This window comes from Cloeon dipterum, chromosome 2 (assembly GCF_949628265.1).
Source record: "Cloeon dipterum chromosome 2, ieCloDipt1.1, whole genome shotgun sequence".
Taxonomy (NCBI): Eukaryota; Metazoa; Arthropoda; class Insecta; order Ephemeroptera; family Baetidae; genus Cloeon; species Cloeon dipterum.
The window spans coordinates 7565070-7587561 of record NC_088787.1 but is presented as its reverse complement, the minus strand read 5'-3'; the positions used below and the strand labels follow the sequence as shown (position 1 = coordinate 7587561).

Here is a 22492-nt window from a genome sequence, read left to right as displayed (position 1 = left end):
TTTACTTTTTACAATTAATAGCTTTTTTATTTAAACTATTATATCTAATTAAATTTAAAACTTTCAAATAATGCTAATTTGAAAATGTAAAACTGGATTAACAAGTTAAAGTAGAGTATCAGCAAATTTGGATTTTTTCCAATTGTTTATCATATTTTTTAGATTCATTCACAAATAATACAATTATGAGGCAAAAGAGATCAATACTTCAACTGGTCTGAATCTGCCAAAACTATTTAAAAGTACTAAAAAACAATTTTAAATAGTCTAAAAATTAATTAAGATTCAAATTATTTTGAATATTTTCTATTTTATTGCAATTTAAAATTTGATTGATTTTTTAACCACTTGAATTTCAGATCATATTTTTCTGCAAACACTTATGAAAGATTGAAAGCCTCCATTTCGCAAAAATTACAATGATTTTTATAAATCTTCCAGATGTAGAAACGTATTTAGCGAGATGTTTGCCAGGAATGGTGCTTTTTTTCTCACTATGTGCTTCTTATTTTTAATTTTTGACAAATTGTTTTTTAACATGTATGTACACATCTTTTAGTGAGAATTAACAAGCAATAATAATAATAATATTAAAAATATTTAGCAAAATAATTTTAATTATTTTAACACCTATTGCGTAAGAATTACGTCACAAACAATGAATTAAACCCGTCTAAATTTAATAATATAACGCCTATTAAAAGAATTGATTTGGAAAATAGTTTAGAATTTACTAGTGGCACCTCAATTCAAAATAAGCAATTCTGAAACAGTTGATTTCATCGCAAAAAGAGTTATTTAAGTCGAAAAATAGTCAATTTTTGAGCCATCCGAGTGGAAGACAAGGGGTCGCCGGCCGCAGGGAAGGGGGAACGGGTTCGGTTGGCAAAGTGGATACATTACCGGTCACGACCAACTCTGCCGTGTAGGTGGTCTCCTTGGCCGGGTTGCGCGCGACACAAGTATAATTGCCGCTATGCCTAGAGCTTACACTAGAAATGGCCAAAATGCTAGAGTACGAATCGTCGGCAGTGTCTCTAACGTCGACATTTTTGTCGGCATGCTCTACAATCGGTCGGCGGTCCTTGATCCAGGAAATGGTGAGGGGCATGTCGCCGCGCTTCACGCTACACGTCACCTTGACCCGCTCGCCCTGCGAGAGCTCGCCAAAGGTGAACGGCGTGATCGCGGGGGGCACTGCAAAGACAAGAACAAAGGCAGGCACGTGAGTGGCCGCTCGCGGACAAGTACCGTTCACGGAGAGGCCGGCCGAGTGCGCCGCCGCGGCCACCAGGTTGCGCGCCACGCACGTGTAGTTGCCGCTGTGCCGCGGCGCCAGGGCGCCGATCGCCAGGCTGCTCGTGAACTCGTCCAAGTGGCGGATCACCAGCTCGTCCGAGCCAACCAGCGGCCGCCCGTCCTTCAGCCAGCTCACCTCCAGCGGCGGATCGCCCTTGGACACCATGCACTGCAGGCCCACCCTTTCGCCCAGGTGCAGGTCGGCGCGGAAGCTGAAAGGGTTTAGTTTTGGGGGGACTGAAATCAGAGGAAAAGCCGTCACCACAACCGCCCCTCCGACATTCGCCTCCGCATCCGCTGCAATTCACTCGTAACAATTTGTAATTAAATTATTCGGCTTGATGCTTTCAAAATTATCTATTTACTAATTTAAATCTCTCTAGACTTTGGAATTTCAGACTGCTGCTGAAAATTACTGTAAGTTCTCGTCAGCGGGGACCAGATTTCGTGCGACGCGCAGATATGGCGCCCGTTGGCGAATGACGCGAAAAAACGGTCACGTGAAAATGTGCGAAAAGATCCAAGTTTTCGTCAATATTGTGACATAATTTGCATTACTTGTACTAATTGCGTCTTTTGGATCGTAAAAACAAACTTTTGACAGTCGTACGCCAATCCAAAGAGAGCTTTTTTGTTTCCCACATTCAGACGCCATCTTGGATCTGCGCAATGGGAACCAATTTTATCGCACATCTGGACCCCGCTAGTTCTCGTGGTGAAATTCTGTTTTAAATAAAAATGGACCAAAATGGATCAAAAGAATCTTTAACTGAAATAAATTCATAAAATTGCTTAGAATTAAAAAAAAATATAAAGTAATAAAGATTTGTATTTTAATCCCTCTTCAATCTTCAAATAGAAAAAGAATTTATATTATGAAGAAAATGGATGCTAAAAAAATTTTCTGACTCTCTAAATACATTTAAAAAAAATATTCAGCAACCTGTAAGATTTTTTTTAAATTTTAAATTCATGTGCTGTCCAGTTAAGTGTTAGTTAAGTACAATTTAAAAATTAATTCCGGTATATATCCTACTTTTCACCGTCAGGGCTCACCAATTCTACATTGCACACAAAAATCAGATGCTACAATCCGCCAATTACACGGTTTTCCGGATCTTCCGTGATTTTCCAAAATGAAAGAACAACCCTTTTTTACTCAAAAGTATTCTATAAAATGTTTTCCCAATTTTATCGAAAAGTATTTCACTATAAACCAGCACGGAATGAGCTGAATAAATGAAAATGTAAACAAATCCAGCTAAATAACCTGTACAAAATATTAAAATATCTCACCTTTAGATTCATTACCAGAGTTCACCAATTTTGCAACAAACAAAACTGCCCCACTGGTTCTCTTACGATAAAAGACGAAAAATCAAACAATTTCTGAGCTTGTAGCATTTTACGCGTTTATTCCGCATCAGACCCATGAAAATTATATTTTGAGTAAAGAAAAAAGCCACTTTTGAATGCTCCTAGAAATTTCCAAACATTAATCTTTTTACAATGCATAATGCATAATGCATTGGTATTCCGAGAATATGATTGGGTTTTATGCAACCTTCACAATCCTGGTAAAAAACGACAAAAAGGTCGATTAAAAATTCGATTGTAATTTTTAATCGGACCAAGAAAATAGAAAGAACTTTCAAAAGACTGGTTGCATCAACACAACTAAAAATAAAAATTAAATCTCTTTTGTTTCCAGCAATAATATATCTATCAATTATTCGTACAATTTTACCAGAAATTTTTAAGATATTAAAAAATGCTAATTTTTGAAAATTTTGCAAGGACATCAATAAAACTTGAATATCATTTAAAAATTATTAAATTTGTAATCTTGAAAAATATAAAATTGTAAGAATTGACTTCAAAATTTAAATTTATTAATTCTTAAGGTTAATCTCGTTACCATTCTTTGGCTCAAGTCATTTAATTTACATTTGAATTATTATATTGATTAAATCCGCTTGAAATTATTTTCTGATCTATTAATTTTGGCTTTTTGCATAAGTCCCACTTGAGACACCGAAGAGGGTAATACTAATAAAATAGTAATAGAGTTTTTATTACGCAAACTAAATAAAAAAACCTTTTTTGTCCTAGTTTGTTCCATGTTTATAAAATTTGGCCATTTTTGCATTATCACAACCGTCAAATTTTGAAAGCATCAAACCGCCGACGAGGAAAGAAATTAAATGCACAACACGAAAAGGCAATTCGGCAGCTTTTAACGCGTATAGAAAGAGAACGGTCAATTTACCCATGACGTTGATGTGGGCCATGCCGCTGGCCACGTTTCCCTGCCTGTTGGCCGCGCTGCACGTGTACGCGCCGCCGTCCTGGTTCGCCTGCAGATTCTTGATCTCCAGGGTGCCGTTCGGGAACACCACGTGCCGGCTGTTCACGGGCAGCAGACGGTCGCCTACGCACCAATTCAATTTTCACGAAAGAACAACAGCGAGAGGATACAATTCATAAAAATTTGTTGGTGTATTTTTTAATTTTTGTATTTCAAAAAATATATCCTGTGGCAAATTTTGCAGTTCTGACCAGTAATCCAAGATTTGTGGAAATAAATTTAAAAATTATATTTTTAGTTTTGAATCGGAATTTCCCAAAGTTAAAAGATGTGCTCAGATTTTTAAAATGAAGAATGATTTAAAAGCTGCCAATACCAATCGAAACGTTGAAGAAGAGACCCAAACTAACGACGTTTAAACGACCAAACATCCCGGAAAACCAAAACCAATATTATTAAAAAAATTTAAAGACGTATAAATATTAAATTAATCTCAAAGTGAGCCAAATACCTATGTATTTCTTTAAAATATATTTTTTTATTTTAATTCGATTTTTCTTTCAATAAAATTTGACTTTTTATTGATTGAAAATGTCTACAAAAAATACGACAGCATTAAAATCCTCTGTCTGTTCTGCTCTTCCATTCAATTTTGTGTCTCTTCGCATCTGTTTGAGTTTCACGTCTACTGTACTTTCGTTCTCCGGTCGGTTGCACAAAGGCAGCCGGTGTGCATATTAAAAATTTGCATTCAGAATTAGGTTGAGAGATCAAAAAGAATTTTGTATGCTCGCAGTGTGCTTTGATGTGTTGATTAGCGCTGTCGGCCTAATAAACAGAGCTCAACGCACACTTTGGCGCACACACACGCACGCAGCTTTTAAAATGCGCCCGTGTGTGTGTTTATAAATAATCCTGCTGCGAGAGGCGAATAAGGGCAGCAAGGCCGCAAAAAGTGCTGATTTCGCATGCAGGACGGACCCGGTATTTTTTCGTTCGTCGAGCGCAAAGCCTCGGACAAAACACCGGCGGCCTTGGCTTTATGCGACTGCATCACAAACGCACTCACCGCGATACCACTTGATGGTTTCGATCGGGTAGCCGGCCACGGGACAGGACAGGTACAGCGTTTCGCCGGCCACCGCCGAAATTTCAGGCATCGAGCGCACGTGCGGCAAACCTGCTCAGACAGAAAAAAAAACATTTTATATTTTTTAACATGTAATTAACTATTAATAATTAAGCGAAATAATAATTGCGTTAATTTAAGAATCGTATATTATAGCTTGTTGTTAATTTTGGACAGATTAATTCTGTGGAGTGTATTAATAGTAAAATTCACTTCGCAAAATAGCCAGCAACAGATTGCAATGATTTTCAAATTATATTTTTACGCGCTTTCTATGCAAATTTAGTTATGAAACTTCTATTCCACAAATTGGTTCACCCAATCGCGGTTACACATTACAACAATAGATTTATTGTCAGAAAGAGATCGCTGGAACAAAAGTTATTTTGAGTCTAATGTTAACAATTATATTGAATGCAACCAAAAATATAAATATTTATTTTAGTTTTTAACCTTTTGTATTTATTAAAAAACACGTAAAGAGAGAAAAAATTAAATTAATTCACCAGTTGCATAAACCCTAAGTGTTTGAAGCCGACAACAGATGGCGCCACCGTAGACTTTCGATTTTAAGGCACTTTCGCTACGATTTCAGACTCAATCTAGCTACTGTGCGTTCTTCAATTAATTTGCTAATTTTTGACGTGCTGAAAACCAAAATCGGTTCAGCCAATCGCCGTAGAATCGTGAAAAACTATTTTTTGAAATAAAAAAATCTTTTCCAACGTTAACACGGCGAACGGCTGAACCGATTTTGGTTTTCAGCACGTCAAAAAAAGCAAATTAATTAAAAAAAGCAAAATAGCTAGATTGAGTCTGAAATCGCAGCGAAAATGCCTTAAAACCGCTTAAAACAAAATTTTTAAGAAAGTCTGTGGTTGCGCCATCTGCTGGCGGCTTCAAACACTAAGGGTTTATGCAACTGGTCAATTGAAAAACTATTAAAATTGAAATTTAAAAATTTTAAATTTTTATATAAAACATTTTAATATTGTTAATTTTTTATAAAACAAATTACAACCTTTATAACTGCTAAATTCCAAATTCTATTAAATAAAAAATTTTTCCCTAATGATACCTCTTTTAACTTGTTGGATAGTTTATGAATTCAATAATTTCGTTGAATCCTCAGAAGTAATTTCATCATTTTTGGCATGAAAATAATTTTCCCTTTGTTAATATTACAGAAAGCTTGTTAATTTTATTCAACAAATGCTTTTCTCTGAAGTCTCTCGGCATCCTTTTAAAATCATCTTAAGAAACACAGTGTCGAGTGCAGCTTCACGAATGTGTTTGTTGTTTGTTTGTTTGTTTGCTCACCGTAGACGTTGAGCTGGGCCCTGTGCCTGGCGTCGCCGACCCTGTTGACCGCGATGCACTCGTAAGTGCCGCCGTCCTCGACGCTGACCGCGCTGATGTTGACGTGGCTAATCACGTCGCCGTGCGGCGCGTACTGCCCAATTAGGAACCTAAATTGCCGAGCAAACGAAACGGGCAATCAGTGAGTGGGGCCGGACTTTGGCCGCGGGCGGGTTGCCGGACGGGCGGGCGGGCGTACCTCTCGTTCTGGGGGAGCGGGAATCCGTCGAGGGTCCACTTTATGCTGGGCGTAGGGTTTCCGGCGGCGATGCATTTCAGCGACACCGACGGCCCCGGCTGGATCGTCTGCTGGATGAATTTGTACATCAACTGAGGAGGCGTGTCTGCAATCAGTGCCGATTTGGTTATAGCAGCACATTTCGTCGGTGGGGAGATAAAACGATGCGATTCGCACGTTTGGGAAATTAAAAGAGGAAAATCCTTGTTGCTAATGCATGAACTCATCACTTAGGATTAAAGTGGAATGATACAGGGCAACAATTGAAAATTATTTGATTTGTTGGATGCCATAAACAATTTGTTCAACAATTTGCTATAACAAAAAAGGAGCTTCCTACAGTAAAAATTCAAATTTTGCCGATTTTCTCCAAAATTTAGAGTGCTAGAACATATTTTCTTGGCATATTCCGATTCCTCTCGTCGAGATCTGTCCAACGGTGTATGCCACTTATTGGGGAAACTCTTGGTTTTGAAATAAAATCGGATTTCAAGTAAGGAGACAGCCCTTAACCATTTGAAAAGCACGCTAGCTTTCCAGCCAATTTTCTCAAAAAATTACAGCGCTTCTTAGGTTAATTTAGGCTTAACTGAGTCCTAAGGGATGAGCTTATGCATTGGCAACAAGCGTTTTCCAGGATTTTGCAGTATCATTCCTCTTTCTTTCTCCTTCTTTGAAATATGATTTTATTTCACAAAAAAAAAGTTTACTTAAAAGGTTCCGTACGCTGTTGGACAGATCTCGACGAGAGGAATTGAAATCTGCTAAGAAAATATGGTCAAGCGCTGTAAATTTTGGAGAAATTTTGAACTTTTGTTGTAGCAAGGTCCTGTTTTGATTGTTGCAAATTGTTTAATGATGAACTGCTTATTGCATCCAACAATTCAAATAATTTTCAATTGTCACCCGGTATCAATCCAATTTAATTCTGAGCTAAAAATCAATTTCCTTTAACGTTTGAGATCAAAATTGTACACTTGAAAATCTGTGGACATATTGAAAGGAATTCAAATTCATGAGATATTTTGTTATTATTTGTTCAGTTATAAATGCTGGAACAATAAATTTCAAAATTGGAAGCTTTTGAAAAAAATCTGTTAATTAACACAGTATTCCTTTCTTAGTACAATAATTCTATTTAATCTTATGCAGCGATATTATCAGTCACCAACACTAAAGCAATTAAGGATTTATTTTAAATCATTATCGAAAGCATGCACTTCTAATTATTTATAAATTTGCTATCTAAAATTAAAAATTGCTTGTCCGGTGTTTAGCAATAATGTTCATATTTTTGTAATTTTTACAACTAAAAAGTAATTTTTTCAAAAAGACAATAAGATAAACTTATTTATTAAAATTAAAGAATTATTAAAAAATGTTTCCTTGTTAATAATAAACTTCAAACACTTTTTTATAAATTTTAATTTTGTAGATTAATACACTTAAAGACTTTTTTATAAAGTTTTCTTACAAATCTAATGTCCTAAAGATAATTATTAAGCAAATTTTTTTTCGTATTGCATAACTTTTGTAACGTTTATAGTGAAATACAATAAGATTTCCAGTGGGGGGAGAAGGTCCTACAGTTAGAAAAGCACGCTAATTTTGCAGTCCCCTTTTCTGAATAATTTACAGAGCTACCTAGGTCAATTTGAGCTTAAAAAAGAAACATAAATTAGTTTATCTATTGGCAGCAACGATTTTCCGGTGGTTTGTAGTATCAACAGGATCCGCATTTTCCCCGGAAAACCCACTGCATTGCAGAAATACTGTTTTTTTTGCGTTTTTTTCTGCAATTTTGCAAGTTTTTCGAAAAACTTGTGCATTTATATGTTAGATTAAATTCTCATGATGGATTTTACTAAATCAGTATTTACCTAAAGACCGAAAATTTTAACTATCTTCTTTATTTTCCAAAATTTCTAGCTATTTTGGCATAAAATATTATTTTTTAATGGTTGAATTCAGAAAAATGCGGGTTTATTTCGCTAAAAATATCGAACTCTAAATATTAATCCGATTTAAAGGGAAAAAATATAAATTGCGACGTACCTCCAAGCCTGAGTTCGGCGGTGGCCTGCGCCATGTCGAGGTCGTTCTTGACGAAGCACTGGTACATGCCCTGGTCCTCACGCTGCACGTTGATCACCTGGAGGCGCTCCCTGCTGAGGAACCGCACCCTGTGGCCGTCCCTGAGCAGGTTTCCGTCCTTCGCCCAGACGACCGAGCGCACAGGGTGGCCCAGGGTGGCGCAGGAGAACTCGGCGTTGCGTCCCAGGTCGACGGTGGCGTGCGACGGCGTCACGTGCGCGCCCAGCGGCGCCGTCACCACCAGCCCGAACTCGACGCGCTCCGAGCCGCCCGTGTTGTTCGCCACGCAGATGTAACGGCCCGAGTCGGCCGGACGCGCCCGCTGCAGCACCAGCAGCCCGTTCACCCGGTATCGGTGCTCCGAGTCGTGCAGCGGCTGCATCTGACCTGTCGAGTCGCTCAGAAGGTACCACCTGAGGAGGCAAACAGGAAGAAATTAAAAAAAATAATTAGTTAAAAATATTCGGCAGCTCGTCCAATCGTCGACCAAGAAGCCTCTTAGACGGGGTTTTGACCTGCTGTACCCTGATGACCTTTTTCAGGGCGCCCTGCGACCTGAGATCTAGTACCTGGCCGGATTTTATTGCTTTTTCAGTAATTTTGATCATACATGTGGCGATACTCTGGGACGTTTTTTTACCCTTGAGTTTCACCAACCTTTCTCAGGTTACACGACCTGAGATCAGGCCTTGGACTGTTTTTTTAGGTTTTGTTGGAGCCGTCGATTTTATATTTGATTCTTTCGGTCAATTACAGCATAGTTTTAATTACTAATATTCTAAAAAAAATTTAACAAAAAGGCCTGCCTCATTTTTAAGGCTGAGAATTATTTGTTTAAAAATTTTATTTATTTTTTATTTATTTTTTTAATTTTTTTTTTTTTTTTGTAAGTCTAAGTTGACTATTTCTAGATTGTTTTCAGAATCAGCCACTAGTCGGATCGTCGACCACGACCCCTCATCGGACACGTCTGGGACGGGGCTTTCCCCTACGGTACCCTGATGATCTTTTTCAGGGTATCCTGCGACCTGAGATCCGCTTCCAGGCCGGGTTTTAATGTTTTTCAGTAATTTTAGGCACATTTTGCGGTATTCAGTAACGATTTTCCATCCAAACTTGTCACCAGCCTTCCTTAGGTCACGTGACCTGAGATCAGGCCTGCAATTTTTAGTGGTTTTTCCGGTGCCATTGATTATATTTGCGTCTTTTGACCTCGATGGGCCTATGGGGCGTAAACCACTAGTCAAAAGATAAGAAAATCGGACACCCGGTTATTTCAACTCAAATTTTTGAGGAAAATTTAATAAAACACCCTCTGCCATTCATTAGATCGTAATATAAAAAAATGGAATTATAATTTCATATAATTATGCGTGATTCACGCTTACTTAAGTTCCATCTGCTTCGAAATTATTTGAAAAAAAAAACACTGTTTCGCAGGCATTGTAGAGATATTGACCAAGACGAATAAAAACGCAGACATTTTAATCTAAAACGGAGTATTATTTTGTACCTGTATTCTGGTTGAGGGTTGCTGTCCACAATGCAGGGTAGAATGACCAGTTCATCCCTTCTAACTTCCAAGTTGACAGTCCGTTCAAACGCCCTTGGCGGCACAACGCCTCTCGGAGCTTCTGCGAAATTTGATATCATCATGAAAAGAATTTAGATATTTTATAGGTTGGCAAATCAAATTCTTGCCAATTCGCATTTATATCTTAGTTAAATTTGCTTTTCGTTTAATTAAAGTAAAGACAAATTTATTAATGCTCTGAATGTCTGAATTTAGAATAATACAAGCACAAGCCTACTAAAGACAAATTAACTTTATCTACTAAATGCATATGATGGTCGTAGATCAAAATTTTAAATAAATTTTTTAAAATAGTAAACAAAATAATTTTTTAAATGTTAATAAGATTTTAATTTTAAAAAAATGATGAGTGTATAGATATAAAAAATTATTACATTAAGATATTTAATTAAAAAATTATTTTAAATTTTTTGTTGTTAATATATTTCAATTATTACTTCCTTGTAATATGAATAGTTTATTAAGCAATTTGATATAATAAGTTTAGTATTGGTTGACGTGGCGTTGCAATCGCGGCTGACAAGGTTTGGGCGAGGGATGAAAGTAGGCAGACCTGTGACTGTGATCTTGCCGGGTAGGACGCTGACGAGCGTCTCGTCTGAGAGGCGGTGGGTGGCGCGGCAGTGGTAGGTCGAGTAGACGTCGGACGAGTCCACGTTCAGCACCAGCAGCTCTCCCGACGGCAGCATGTGGAATTTGCCATCTGCAAGTTTAATTAAAAATATCTGCTTTAATTACGAGAACAGAGCCGTCGCTCTTCGCCGGCTTTATTAGAACTAATATCAGTGTGTGTGTCTGTGTGTGTGCGCTGCGGCAAGCGTCGCCGCGCCGTTCAACCAAAGCCACTCGCTCTATGTAGTCTGTGGCCGCGGACAAGTCGTATGGCTCCAGCTTCGTTTCACACGGCCGAAAGACTCAACGCTCGGATCTGCAATCTGCACAGCTTTGTAGCTGGGATATTACCTTAACGGTCAAATAGTTGGATTAAATTGGAATGATCAGGGATTTTTTATTTTAAAAATATGATGTTCAATGAAACGTTTACCCTAATCGACCAATTTTTTTAGATACTCTGACTAAAAGTGCTCTAAAATCCAATTTTTCGAATTTTACCGGTTACGCCATCTTTTTAACAAAGGAAATTAAATGCTTCCAGTGTGAGAAAAATTATGAAAAATTGATATTAAGAAGATAAAAAATAGTTCTTTTCATTCTTGTGTTCTAATTTTTTTTTCAAAAATTGCAGAGTTTCGAAAGGGGTGTATGTTTAACCAGTTCTTAGTAGTGTCAAAAATTGACTATTATATTCAGAAAGCTGGTTAAATTTCCAATTTCTTTTCTATTGAGCAAATGTTTCCTTAAATCAGGGGGGTCTAGATGTGCGATAAAATTGGTTCCCACTGCGCAGATCCAAGATGGCGTCTGAATGTGGCAAACAAAAAGCTCTCTTTGGATTGCCGAACGGGTGTCAAGAGTTTGTTTTTACGATCCAAAAGACACAATTAGTAATGCAAATTATGTCACAATTTTGACGAAAACTTTGTTCTTTCCTCGCATTTTCATGTGACCGTTTTTTTTTGCGCCATACTCCACCAGACGCCATATCTTCGCGTCGCACAAATCTGGACCCCGTTGCCTCAAATTTACTATTTTCGCGCGAAATTCGTCTGAAAATTTCAACTGGCAGTTTGAGAACCTTTAAATTTTCATTTGGAAAAATCAAAATACCCAAAATTCAGTTAATTTATTCAAGAATCATCTCAAAATATATTTTTTTCATTTTAATATTTCCTTAATGATTTTCAGAGGTAAACTTGGACCTCATTCCACTTTAAATTACTTGTGTTCTAAAATGCTTTATAAAAGTTTCAAAAAGTATTTTATTTAAAATAAAATCCATCTCAAAAGCTGGACAAATTGATCCAAGTTGACTAATCAGTGTACAAAGATCAAATAAAGGCTCAATTTTTAATTACATGGCTGCATTCAAGCTCATTTTGTGATGAAATTTTCCCCCAAATTAGCTAGCTGACGAGACAAATTTTCCTCTGATAATCAGGCTGATATAAAAACACACGGACTTGACTGATCAGCAGCAATTAGGAATATCGAGCTTGTCAGCAGAAAGGGTGCTTGAGCGGAACCGCGCGCAGCAGGCAGGAAGCACGGACAGTGTGCAGCGCGCGCGCGAGCGAGCGGTATTTTGATATTAAAACGGTGACTGCGCCTCGGCGATTTATTGCTATTGAAAAATAATGAAAATATGAGCGTGCGATACGCCGAAGGAGCGAGTTGGCTGGCTGGCTGCGGCTATGGCTGGCCGGACAGATAGTACACGGCGCGGCGCGGCGGCGGCGTCTCAGATTAGTGCCGGCCGGTGATTTATTGCCCGGCAAACGGGTCGTTTCTATGCAAATTGTTTGATAAGCCGTGACGTCCGACCGGCCAAATGGCCCCCGCTGAAATTCTGGACTTCTCTCTCTCTCTCTCTCTCTCCTTGCCCGACGCTCTATTTTAATTATCTTTCCGCAATTTCGGCTGACTTGCGCCAGTGTAATTAATTGCTTCCGATTTGCCTTTTTGCGCCAGCGCCCATTTGTCATTTTCTCCGCGAAAGTAATGAAGCTCGCAGAGATCATTCTTGAGAGCGCCAGATGAAATGAGAGAACTTTTATTTGCTCCTCGGGCAATTTAGAGCCAAAGATCAAGATGAAGAAATTCACTGTTGTATAAGATGGAGCTTTCTGAGAGTTAATTCACTCTGCTAATTTGAATTTAAGCGGGAAAAATGGAATGTTGTAGAATTCAGACCAAATTTTTTTTATTAAACTGGACAAACTTCACCTCAAAAGCCTCTCCCAAATTTCTGACTTTTGAGCCTTAAAATTAAAATCAACTCAGTGCAATAAGAGTAAGTAACAATAATAGTCTCTAATTAACAATAGATTAAATAAGCTAGATATTAGACAACAAATTTTATTTGCAAACTGCTTGAAAAAAATAACTCACGCTTGAAAGCATAATTTCAGATCAACTAAATTATCTTTCAAAAATAAAATTTCATAATTATTTGAATTCTACATCTTTTTTACTATTACAATTATTATAAATGAACAAGAAATTGCTTGTGAATATGTGGCTGAACTATAAACTTGCGTGAAAACGTCTATTTAAATAACAAAATTAAAATGAAATTTCCATCACAATCTTAAATATTAAGAAAATGTTCATTTGTTTCCAGAATATTTTATTACTTATTTATAAAGCCTATATCTATACGTAAAGTTTGATATTTTACGACGCACCTGTTACGTAAAATCAATTGAATAAATATATTATTTCATGTGGTGATTCATATTTTTAGTATTATTTTTATCCAACCAAATGGAATTAATTCTTTTAAACCCAACAAACCATAATTGTTGCCAAAATGCATTAAATACACACTCCTCATAGGATTCAGTCATGCACGCCATTAAATAAATCTAGACGAAAGGAAACTGCCAAGAAAATGGGGTCGAGCGCGTTGTAATTTTTTGAGAAAGTTGGCAAAATTTTCCAACCGTTTGAGTTAAAGTGGGTCAAAAGAGGGCGACAATTGAAAATTAATTGAATTGCCGGGTGCAATTAGCATTTGGTCGATAAACAATTTGTTCTACAATAATCAAAAAAGTACTTTGCTACCGGCGGGGTCCAGATGTGCGATAAAATTGGTTCGCAAGATGGCGTCTGAATGTGGGAAACAAAAAGCTCTCTTTGGATTGCCGTACGTGTGTCAAGAGTTTGTTTTTACGACCAAAAGACACAATTAATGCAAATTATGTCACAATATTGACCAAAACTTGCTTCCTTTCGCGCATTTTCACGTGACCGTTTTTTCACGCCACACTCCACCAGACGCCATAGTTGCGATTCGCATGAATCTGGCCCCCGCTGCTTGCTACGCATTAGTTTTTTTTTTCAAAACTACAGTGTTTGACCACATTTTCTTGGTAGATTTTTGTTCCTCTCATCAAGATCTGTCTAACAGAGTATGAAACCTTTCAGGGAAGCTCTTTGCTGTGAAATAGAATAGGATTTCAAGTAAGGAGACAGTTTGACAATTTGATAACTTAGCGGCCACTATTCTAAAAAAATTACCAGGATTTGCCAGCTTCTTTAAGCAACGTCCTCTTTCTGAAAACAATCTGAAAAAATTGTTAAAAATAAAATTTATCAATTTCTTACTGCAGCCAACAACTCCAACAATTTTTAACCCTGTGTCAATCCACTAGTTTTGAACGATCCCCAAAGGAAACGCATTCGCATTTATCGATCCCAGGTGGAGGAATTCGCGTGACACTAATCTGCTGTGCTATCGGTATCGTCGTGGCACACGTGCTAGAGAATGGCTGTTATCCAATTTTCCGATCTGACACGATATCGAAAGCGAAGGTGTTTATTCGCGGCGGAAGGGGATTTGATTGACGGGCGGATCGCCTGCAACGGACACAAAAGATCAGCTTTCGGATCCCCCCATCAAACCGGCTGTCACCGCCTCTCCTTTTCACTCACTCGCTCGCTCTCTCGCTCGCTCCTCGGCCGGCCGGCGCAATAAATCAACTTTTAAAAAGATTAATAACGTCTCCTCCGATTTCCATCTCTCGGCTCTGTGTGCGTTTCTTGGGCCCGGATAAAAATGACCCCGTCGCGCGCTGCATGCGCGTGCAAATGGCCAAACCCCCCAGCCGGATATTATTATTTTTCCAATCATGACAGCGCACTTCTCCAGATTGCCATCGCACGCGAAAGTGCGAGCAAAAATAAATGGGGGACTGAAAGGTTCCGCTCGCTCTGCAACAGAATTTTGCATGCGGAAAAATTTCCTCTCACTTTTCTGCTCGGAAATGGGACTCAGACGTTACAAGAGAGAGGAGAAATTGTACTTTCTTTTACTAAGGAAAAGAAGATTTCGGCAGACGCAGGAGATTTACCAAATGTCTTTCGTGTTTCTCGGCAATTTCTGGAAACTGGAAGCATATCAAGTGTTGGTGCTGAGACATGACAGGATTTCTAATCATAAAAATGTTCCTATTTAATTTTTAAATTAAAGCAAAAGCTATTTTAAAGATAGGAATTATTTAAAAGTTTGCAGTGAAATTTTGTTCCGTTGTTTGTGCGGTCAGGAAGCGAAATTTTAAAATTGAGTATTTAATAAAATAAACATATCACAATATATTTGAGCATTGGTTTATATTCCACTTTTCCATCTCCTTGCTCAAGTTTCAAAATTCGCTCTTTGATCACTCAAACAAAAGGAAAATTTCCACTTCCGACAACTAGGAAATTGGAAATTTGGACATCTTTCCATTTTTGATCGGTCAAAGCAAAAAGTTCCATGACCTTAAGCGAGAAAAATTAAAATATGAAAAATGACAATCATTCTAAATTGGAAATCTATCGAGATTAGGTCTATTGAAACCAGTTATTTGGTGTATACAATCAATACCATAGAGTGGTTCAGAAAATCTTTATTTATATAAATAGATTGCAGTTAATAACGTATTCTTAAAAATGGATAGTTTAGTAATAAAATAAAATTAAATTGAAGGACAAAATCAATTTTAAAATAATAATACACTAACTAATAGAATAAAAATATTTTGACAGTATTTTACTGGAGTAATATAATTTTTATTTCTTTGAATATTTTTCAATATGTAAAATTTATTTTTATATATTACTTCTTTAAATAAACAAATACTACTGCTAACAAATAAATCAGCGGAGGCCAGATTCGTGCGACGCGCAGCAATGGCGTCCGGTGGAGTATGGCGCGAAAAAATAGTCACGTGAAAATGCGCGAGAAGAACCAATTTCACGTCAATACTGTGACACCATTTGCATTTCTTGTACTAATTGAGTCTTTGGATCGTAAAAACAAACTCTTGACACTCGTACGAGAATCCGAAGAGAGCTTTTTGTTTCCCACGTTCAGACGCCATCTTGGATCTGCGCACTGGGAACCAATTTTATCGCACATCTGGACCCCGTTGGTATAAATATGCAACCAAAATATATGTTTGATACTACCGCAAACCATTTATTTGGAAATATATTTATAACCAGCAATTTAAAAATAATTTTACCAATTAAACAATACAAATAACAAGACCTATTGAACAGTTTTTGTGTATATTAATGCACAAAATTGTGGGAAAATCTCATTTTATAAAAGTAAACTGCAGGTCCATGCATGAATCCATGTGTTTGTTTTAGAAAATTTGCGAATATATAATCATAAACCTCCAAAAATTTGATTATTAGAACAACAAAATAAATATTTTCAGATTCTCAAGTAAATATTAGAGTCCTACTTTCATTTATCCTCTATAGCTCGTGATTTAAACCAAGCGGAATTCGAAACTTAAAAAAAAACTTAAAAATTCACGTTTATAGGTATATAGAGGCAATTAAAAAGTCGCAGCGGCTGAAGAGGACTCATATTGTACATGAATGTTTAAACAATGCAACGCAAGCAGAGGCGCCGCGATTCAAAGTTTGGCCGTTTGGCTTCCCTGAAGGGCTGGCGAATCAATGCGACTCCGGCTCGAGTTTGCCGGCGAAAGAAGTGCAGAGAGGGCGGATAATGAGCCTCCGTCGTGCATGCACAATGGGCACCGCTTAATATTTCATTAATTGCTTGCCGCCACGCGGCGCGCACAGACGACCCGAGAGAGAAAAAGAAAGAGAATAAACGAAAAGTACAAAAACTCTGGTCCGTTTCTGCAAAGAGAGTCGGTTGCGAAACTTCGTGTCACTCGCCCTTGTCTGCGACTCTTTTGTCGCCACCAAAGACCGGAAAATAAATCCTGTGTGAGCGTTAATTCTGCCTGAGGTCGAAAAAGTACGAGGTGAGTTAATTATTTTCTGCTTTCCTGAAACTCTAAATCTTTGTCTCTTAATGATTACATTATTTTCACAATATTATATAACACTCTTGTGTAAAAGGGATTTTAAATTTAAAACTTGGGTGTAAAAGATTAATTTAACCGTTTTTTTCCATAATTTAAAACTGTGCCAATGCGACAAATAAAATTTTTGAACTGTTGGCTACAGTAAGAATTTGACCCAATTGAGTAGGTTTATCAATTTCTTTTATAAAATAAAATAATAAAAAGAAAAAGTATTTAAATTCCGATTTTTTAAACTTTCTTTAAAATTTAGAACGCTTCTTGATAAATTTATCTCGTCGAGTACCATCTAAAGGTGAAGGTAACGTTTTGGAGTATCTTTTTGTTGTGAAATAAAATCAGATTTCATGTAGGGAGACTGTCCTAGCCATGTGAAAACAACCCTTAAAGACCATCTTTGACAGAAAAGGCAAGATCTGAATATCCTATTATAGACCCCTCTTCCAGCCGCTCCAGATAGTAACGTTGAAACGTGTTAAATTTAAATACAATATCCTTTAGATGACCGTTACAATTAAATGTCAATAATAATTACTATTAATCTTGAGCGGAACCACAGATTTAAATATTTTAATATTTTTATACTCTTTTTATCTATTTTAAAAAATAAGCAATACAAAATTTAAAAATTAAAAGGAAATAACAAAACATAAAAATTATTTAAAATATTTTAATAAACTGTTTAAAATGTATTAATCAACAGAAAATTACCTGGGAATATGATTACATATTTTGTGCCATTTTAAGAATAACAATTGTTTGCTTACATGTCTTTATAATAATTTAGTAGTTAATTTAGAAATCGATATTTTGTCCTCATTTGAAAAGAAAACAGTGCACCTCTTCTACTTATTTAGATTGCTATTCGCCCGCACGAGAAAAAATCCTAGCGACCCCAATTCCAGATTGAGATCATTTCTGGAAATTGGGCACAGATTATTTGCTGTTTATTTGCTCGGCGATCGAAATGCAGAGAAGGAAAGTGGAGTAGCGCTCCGTCCGCTTGTGTTCCTCCTCTCTCTCTCCAAATGCGCAGGTACTCTGAATAATTCAGTATCTAGAAATGAAATTGCGCAAACTTTAGCCGGTCTCCAGCAATTTTTGGCTGCGAACTTTCCCTGGCAGTTGTTTTGGATTGACTTTTCCTTATATCAGAACTGAAAATGAGCCTTGCGATGAATTTTATATTTCGTTAAAGGTAAAAAAGTTTTTTTTTCTCCGTCCGCATCGAGGAAATTGCTTTCCAGCAATGAGTATGCTTTTAATTTAGCTCTCTGCGCCGAGTCTGATGCGAAAATATTTCCGCTGCATGCATTTCCGCTATTATGAAATATTTAATCCCACCGCTGCACACACATTCCCTCGTTGAATTGAATGCAGATCCGCGAGTTGCTGAGCGCAATTATTCTGACTACACGGCTCTCTGCGCATAGAGCTAGCAAAAGGATTCTAATAAATTAAACGAGCACGTTTATTATTCGTATATATATGCTGACTGATTCTATGTGGATTTTGTAGACAGAGCGGATATTAATTAGAATGCCCGACGAATGATTTGTCACTGTTTGCAAGATCGTGCAGATGAAGTTATTCAAATCACGATTTATCGTTTGTAAATCGCCGAAAATTCCGTTCGTATGTAAATGGAGCCGAAATGATGATGATTAATGAGTGTTAACTGACAAAAAATAACAACTTGTTAGCGGCAGGAAAAAATCGTGATGATAGATTGCGTTTTGGTAAAGAGTTAAAGCACGGAAAAGAATACTTTGATACGTCTGGCTTTGAATTATAAAAGTTTTACTTGTAAAATTGTTAAATATTCTTGCATAAGGTGTGAATCAAGAGTTTATAACGATTTCTAAGCTGATTTAGATGTTTTTTGACGGTTTTGGAACACAATAATTATCCTATTTAACACATTTTCTGAACGGCAGTGATAAAGAGCACTAAAATTTGATTTTTTAGAATTTGTTATGAATTAAAAGTCGTTTTTAACCGTAATTAGAAAATATGTCAGATAATTTTTTTAAATTTCTTCAGTGCCACCAAGTTGGAAAAGACAAGGTTTTTCATTGTTGGAAATTATCTGTTGTTTAATTCGTAAAATTTGTAAATTTCCTTTTTGAAAGTAAATATAAATCTTAAGAATAAAATTAGAGTTGTTTTTTATTAGCTTTTTCCTCTTAAAGACCCACAGAAACCACATTTTTGTAAATTCCAATCGATTCCTGAGGGTCACAATAGGTGGGATAAATAGTTCTTCCGATTTGGTCTCTACTGCGCAAGCGTTAACCCACCCCTGTGACGTCACAGCCATGTTTCATGCTTGGCATTGGCAGCTGAGACGTCAGAGGGGTGGGGTGACGCTTGCGCAGTAGCGACCAAAAGGTTCATGCGTTTCGCACGCCAAAAGCAACGTTCGTTTTGTTTTGCGCCTCTGCTCGCAAGTCACAATAAATTTTTCGGTCGCAAAAATAATTTAACCTACCTATTTTGACCCTCAGGGATTAATTAAATCATGCAAAAATTTTGTTTCAGTTGGTCTCTAATTAAAAAAATCTTCAAATTTAAGAGATGTGAAAATTCTGTGCTCTATATTTGACGAGCCAAAGTTCATAAATCAACAGTTATACGAGTAATGAAGTTAAAAAAGCCACTTCCGACTGCTTAATTCAGAAAGGTGGTGCTTGTGCGGTGTAATGGCGTTTCCGTGTTGCACGGCGGGGGCGGCTAATTGATCCATCAGGCGTAGGACAGCCGCACCTGCCCTCGATCAATTTTGATGAGCCCCGGCGAGCAGAGGCGAAAAATCGCGGAATTATCCCGAGAGCTGGCCGGGTAATTTTCATTTAAGTGAGTTTGCAACTTGTTCTGGTCCCGCGAGACGCACCGAGAGTGCACACGCAGGCCTCTGCCGGCTAGTTGGATTCATATTTCCACTCTAGCTCAGAGTTGAGTTGGATTAAGCCGCCAAAGTTGCCGCTGCTGCGCTTTCCGCCCGGTGTTGCGCGTACGGTAATTACCGCCTCGGCGCTAAAACTTGCAAAGTTTTACTTTTCACAGCTGCGTGAGACCCCTTGCTTGCTCCCTTTTATACAACGCCAGATTTCCTACCTCCTTAATTTTGCATGAGCGCTTGGATTTTACACACTTTTCTCGGGACCACAATTTTGCGGTTTCTGGGAACTTCTTGTTTCTTCAAAAAGAAAATGTATCGATCTGCTGGTGCCTTCAGATAACGCGTTTTTAAGTTTTACTTAAAACAAAGCTTCAAAAGAAAAAATTTACCAAAAATGCCTGCCTCATTTTTAGAGCTGAGATTTTTTCGGACAGAGTCAAATTTTATATTGTATTTTGAAGTGTTTACAGATTAAATTTTAGTAAATCCACGTATCGAGAAGTTCTCCTTCGCCATTTCCTTTAAAGAAATTAAATATGCTGCTTATCCAACTCATACATATTTGTCTCAAGTTTGCTTATTTTTATACTCAGTTAAGTTCCAGTTTAAAATTTCTCTGATTATTTTAAGGTAATTGTAGATGTCAGAAAATATATCTTTTCGATCAATTTCTAGTTCTACAGGTTATATTTTCAATCTCTTGGGGCCATGAAGTAAAACAAAGAAAAGACTGTAATCAGTGTAATACCAAGGTAAATTGGCCTTCTACTTAAAAACCATTAATTAATTCAAATTAATTGTCATTTTTTTAATAATAACAGTTGAAATAGCAAATTAAAGATTTTTATATAAATTTAACTACTTATTTATGTTACAATTTTTTAACATTAATAAAAAAATTACAGATATTCTTTCTAATTTTAATCCGTTTAATATCAAGAAAATCATAAAAATAAATAAGTTGGAGCTCTGTGGAGACTTACCGTCTGACTGAATGTAAATTTAATCGATTAGTTAATTTTAATCACTTGGCCTGAAACATTATTTTCAATATAAATTATGCCATTTTTGAATTAAGATCGTGATTAACATAAATTATAAAATTTTCCACTTGCTGTTAAAGTCTTTATTTTCTACTTTACTCTGCTTGAAACAGTCTTGCAATAAAATCCCTAGAAAATAATAGGTGAAAAATCACAGTGACGAGTGTTTATCAAAATAACGCTCAAGAGTGTGGAAAAATTACCATCGTTATTTTTTTAGTGTAATTAAGCAGTTAAATTTGGCTTAACTGTGTGACCTCAGGACTTTGAATTATAGACGAACAGTCTATTTTTCTGAGTTTCCAACTGTCTCGGGACCATCAAATCACGAGCATTTAAAACGCAATTTTAATTTAATAAACAAAAATTATGGCTTTCAATAATTTTTTATTAAAATATTTAATTCAAGAGGCACCGAGTTCACCGTGTCTTTTTTAATTGTTATATGTTGCGAATTTGTTTTATTTAAAATAGGTTTCGTATTTTTTAAAATTATATTTTTCAAGTTTGAAATCTACAAAAAATACTTTAAAAAGTATTAAAATTAAATATTTATTAATTTTATTTTGAATTTATTTGCAAGCAGCAATAGTAAATTTAAGTGGTTGCTGAATTTTACCGATGAATAAATGTTTAATAAATAGATGAGACTGGTTTGCATAAATACAAATTAACAAAAATAAAATAATACTCTTTGAGTGAAAGCAAATACGAAGAAATAATCTGCGATCAAATTGTAAATATGCGGATCAAACGGAAGAAAACATTTCAGCTATCGTGGGCCAAAATAAACTTTTATATATGAGAACCTGAATTGAATGGAACAAAAAGAAAGAGAGAGAGAGAGAGCGGGTCCGATAATTTGCGATTTGTATCCATTGCGACGAGAGGGTCGAGCGGCGGGCGTCTCGCTATTCACCCGCAGCGCGCTCGGCAGGATGCGAGGGCGAGTCGTCCCTTTGTGGGAGAAATAGAGCATTTTGCGCTGATGAATGCTCGGCAACAAGCAAAGCAAAAGCGTCCATTCATTTCTGAAAGGCAGCTGCTGCTGCTGCTGCTGGACGGCGACGCGAATCTCCCGCCCGTGCGCGCCCTTATCAATTCTGCAATAAAATTGCCTTTGCCGGGATCGCTTGGCGCTTTGTGTCCACGGCTGTAGCGAGTCGACACACAGAGAAGATTCAAACAAATCCGTCCGAGCACTGATCAGTTCAAAGCACCTTTTCGATAAACATCCTCAGTACATTTTTCCATTTTTGTAAAAAAAAAAAACAGCAAGCCTGAATGAACAGTCTCGATCTTTTCGATGGATCTTTTCGTTGAGGCAAGGAAGGTGCATCGAAGCAGCATTTTTTCACAGATCATATGTTCAATTTATTAATATCAAAGTTCAAAAGGCTTCATAAGCCAACATTTTTTATAAGTTTGTGGTTTGTAATTGAACAGAATTAGTTCAATGTTGATATTTAAAGTGGAATGATGCAGGGCAACAATTAAAAATTATTTGAATTGTTGGATGCCATAAACAATTGATCGATAAACAATTTGTTCAACAATTTGCAATAATAAAAAA

General features: G+C 36.9%; 1 protein-coding gene across 7 annotated transcripts in view; it reads right to left on the bottom strand.

The window, feature by feature from the left end:
- The window catches only part of LOC135935677 (cell adhesion molecule Dscam2-like), a 167821-nt gene that overhangs the window by 33647 nt on the left and 111682 nt on the right, over positions 1 to 22492 (bottom strand). For 3 of the 7 annotated variants that reach the window (XR_010574242.1, XM_065478177.1, XM_065478178.1), the window contains exons 5-12: positions 10575 to 10724; positions 9941 to 10061; positions 8389 to 8840; positions 6295 to 6439; positions 6057 to 6205; positions 4677 to 4787; positions 3569 to 3730; positions 904 to 1536 (exon numbers count right to left, since the gene is read on the bottom strand). Coding sequence is in view for 6 of the 7 variants with exons in the window: in XM_065478177.1 (XP_065334249.1) it covers positions 904 to 1536; positions 3569 to 3730; positions 4677 to 4787; positions 6057 to 6205; positions 6295 to 6439; positions 8389 to 8840; positions 9941 to 10061; positions 10575 to 10724 (1923 nt within the window). In the remaining variant the exon portion in view is untranslated. The remainder of the gene's footprint in view (positions 1 to 903; positions 1537 to 3568; positions 3731 to 4676; positions 4788 to 6056; positions 6206 to 6294; positions 6440 to 8388; positions 8841 to 9940; positions 10062 to 10574; positions 10725 to 22492) is intronic. The other 4 variants (XM_065478180.1, XM_065478181.1, XM_065478182.1 and 1 more) reach the window with 3 other exon arrangements.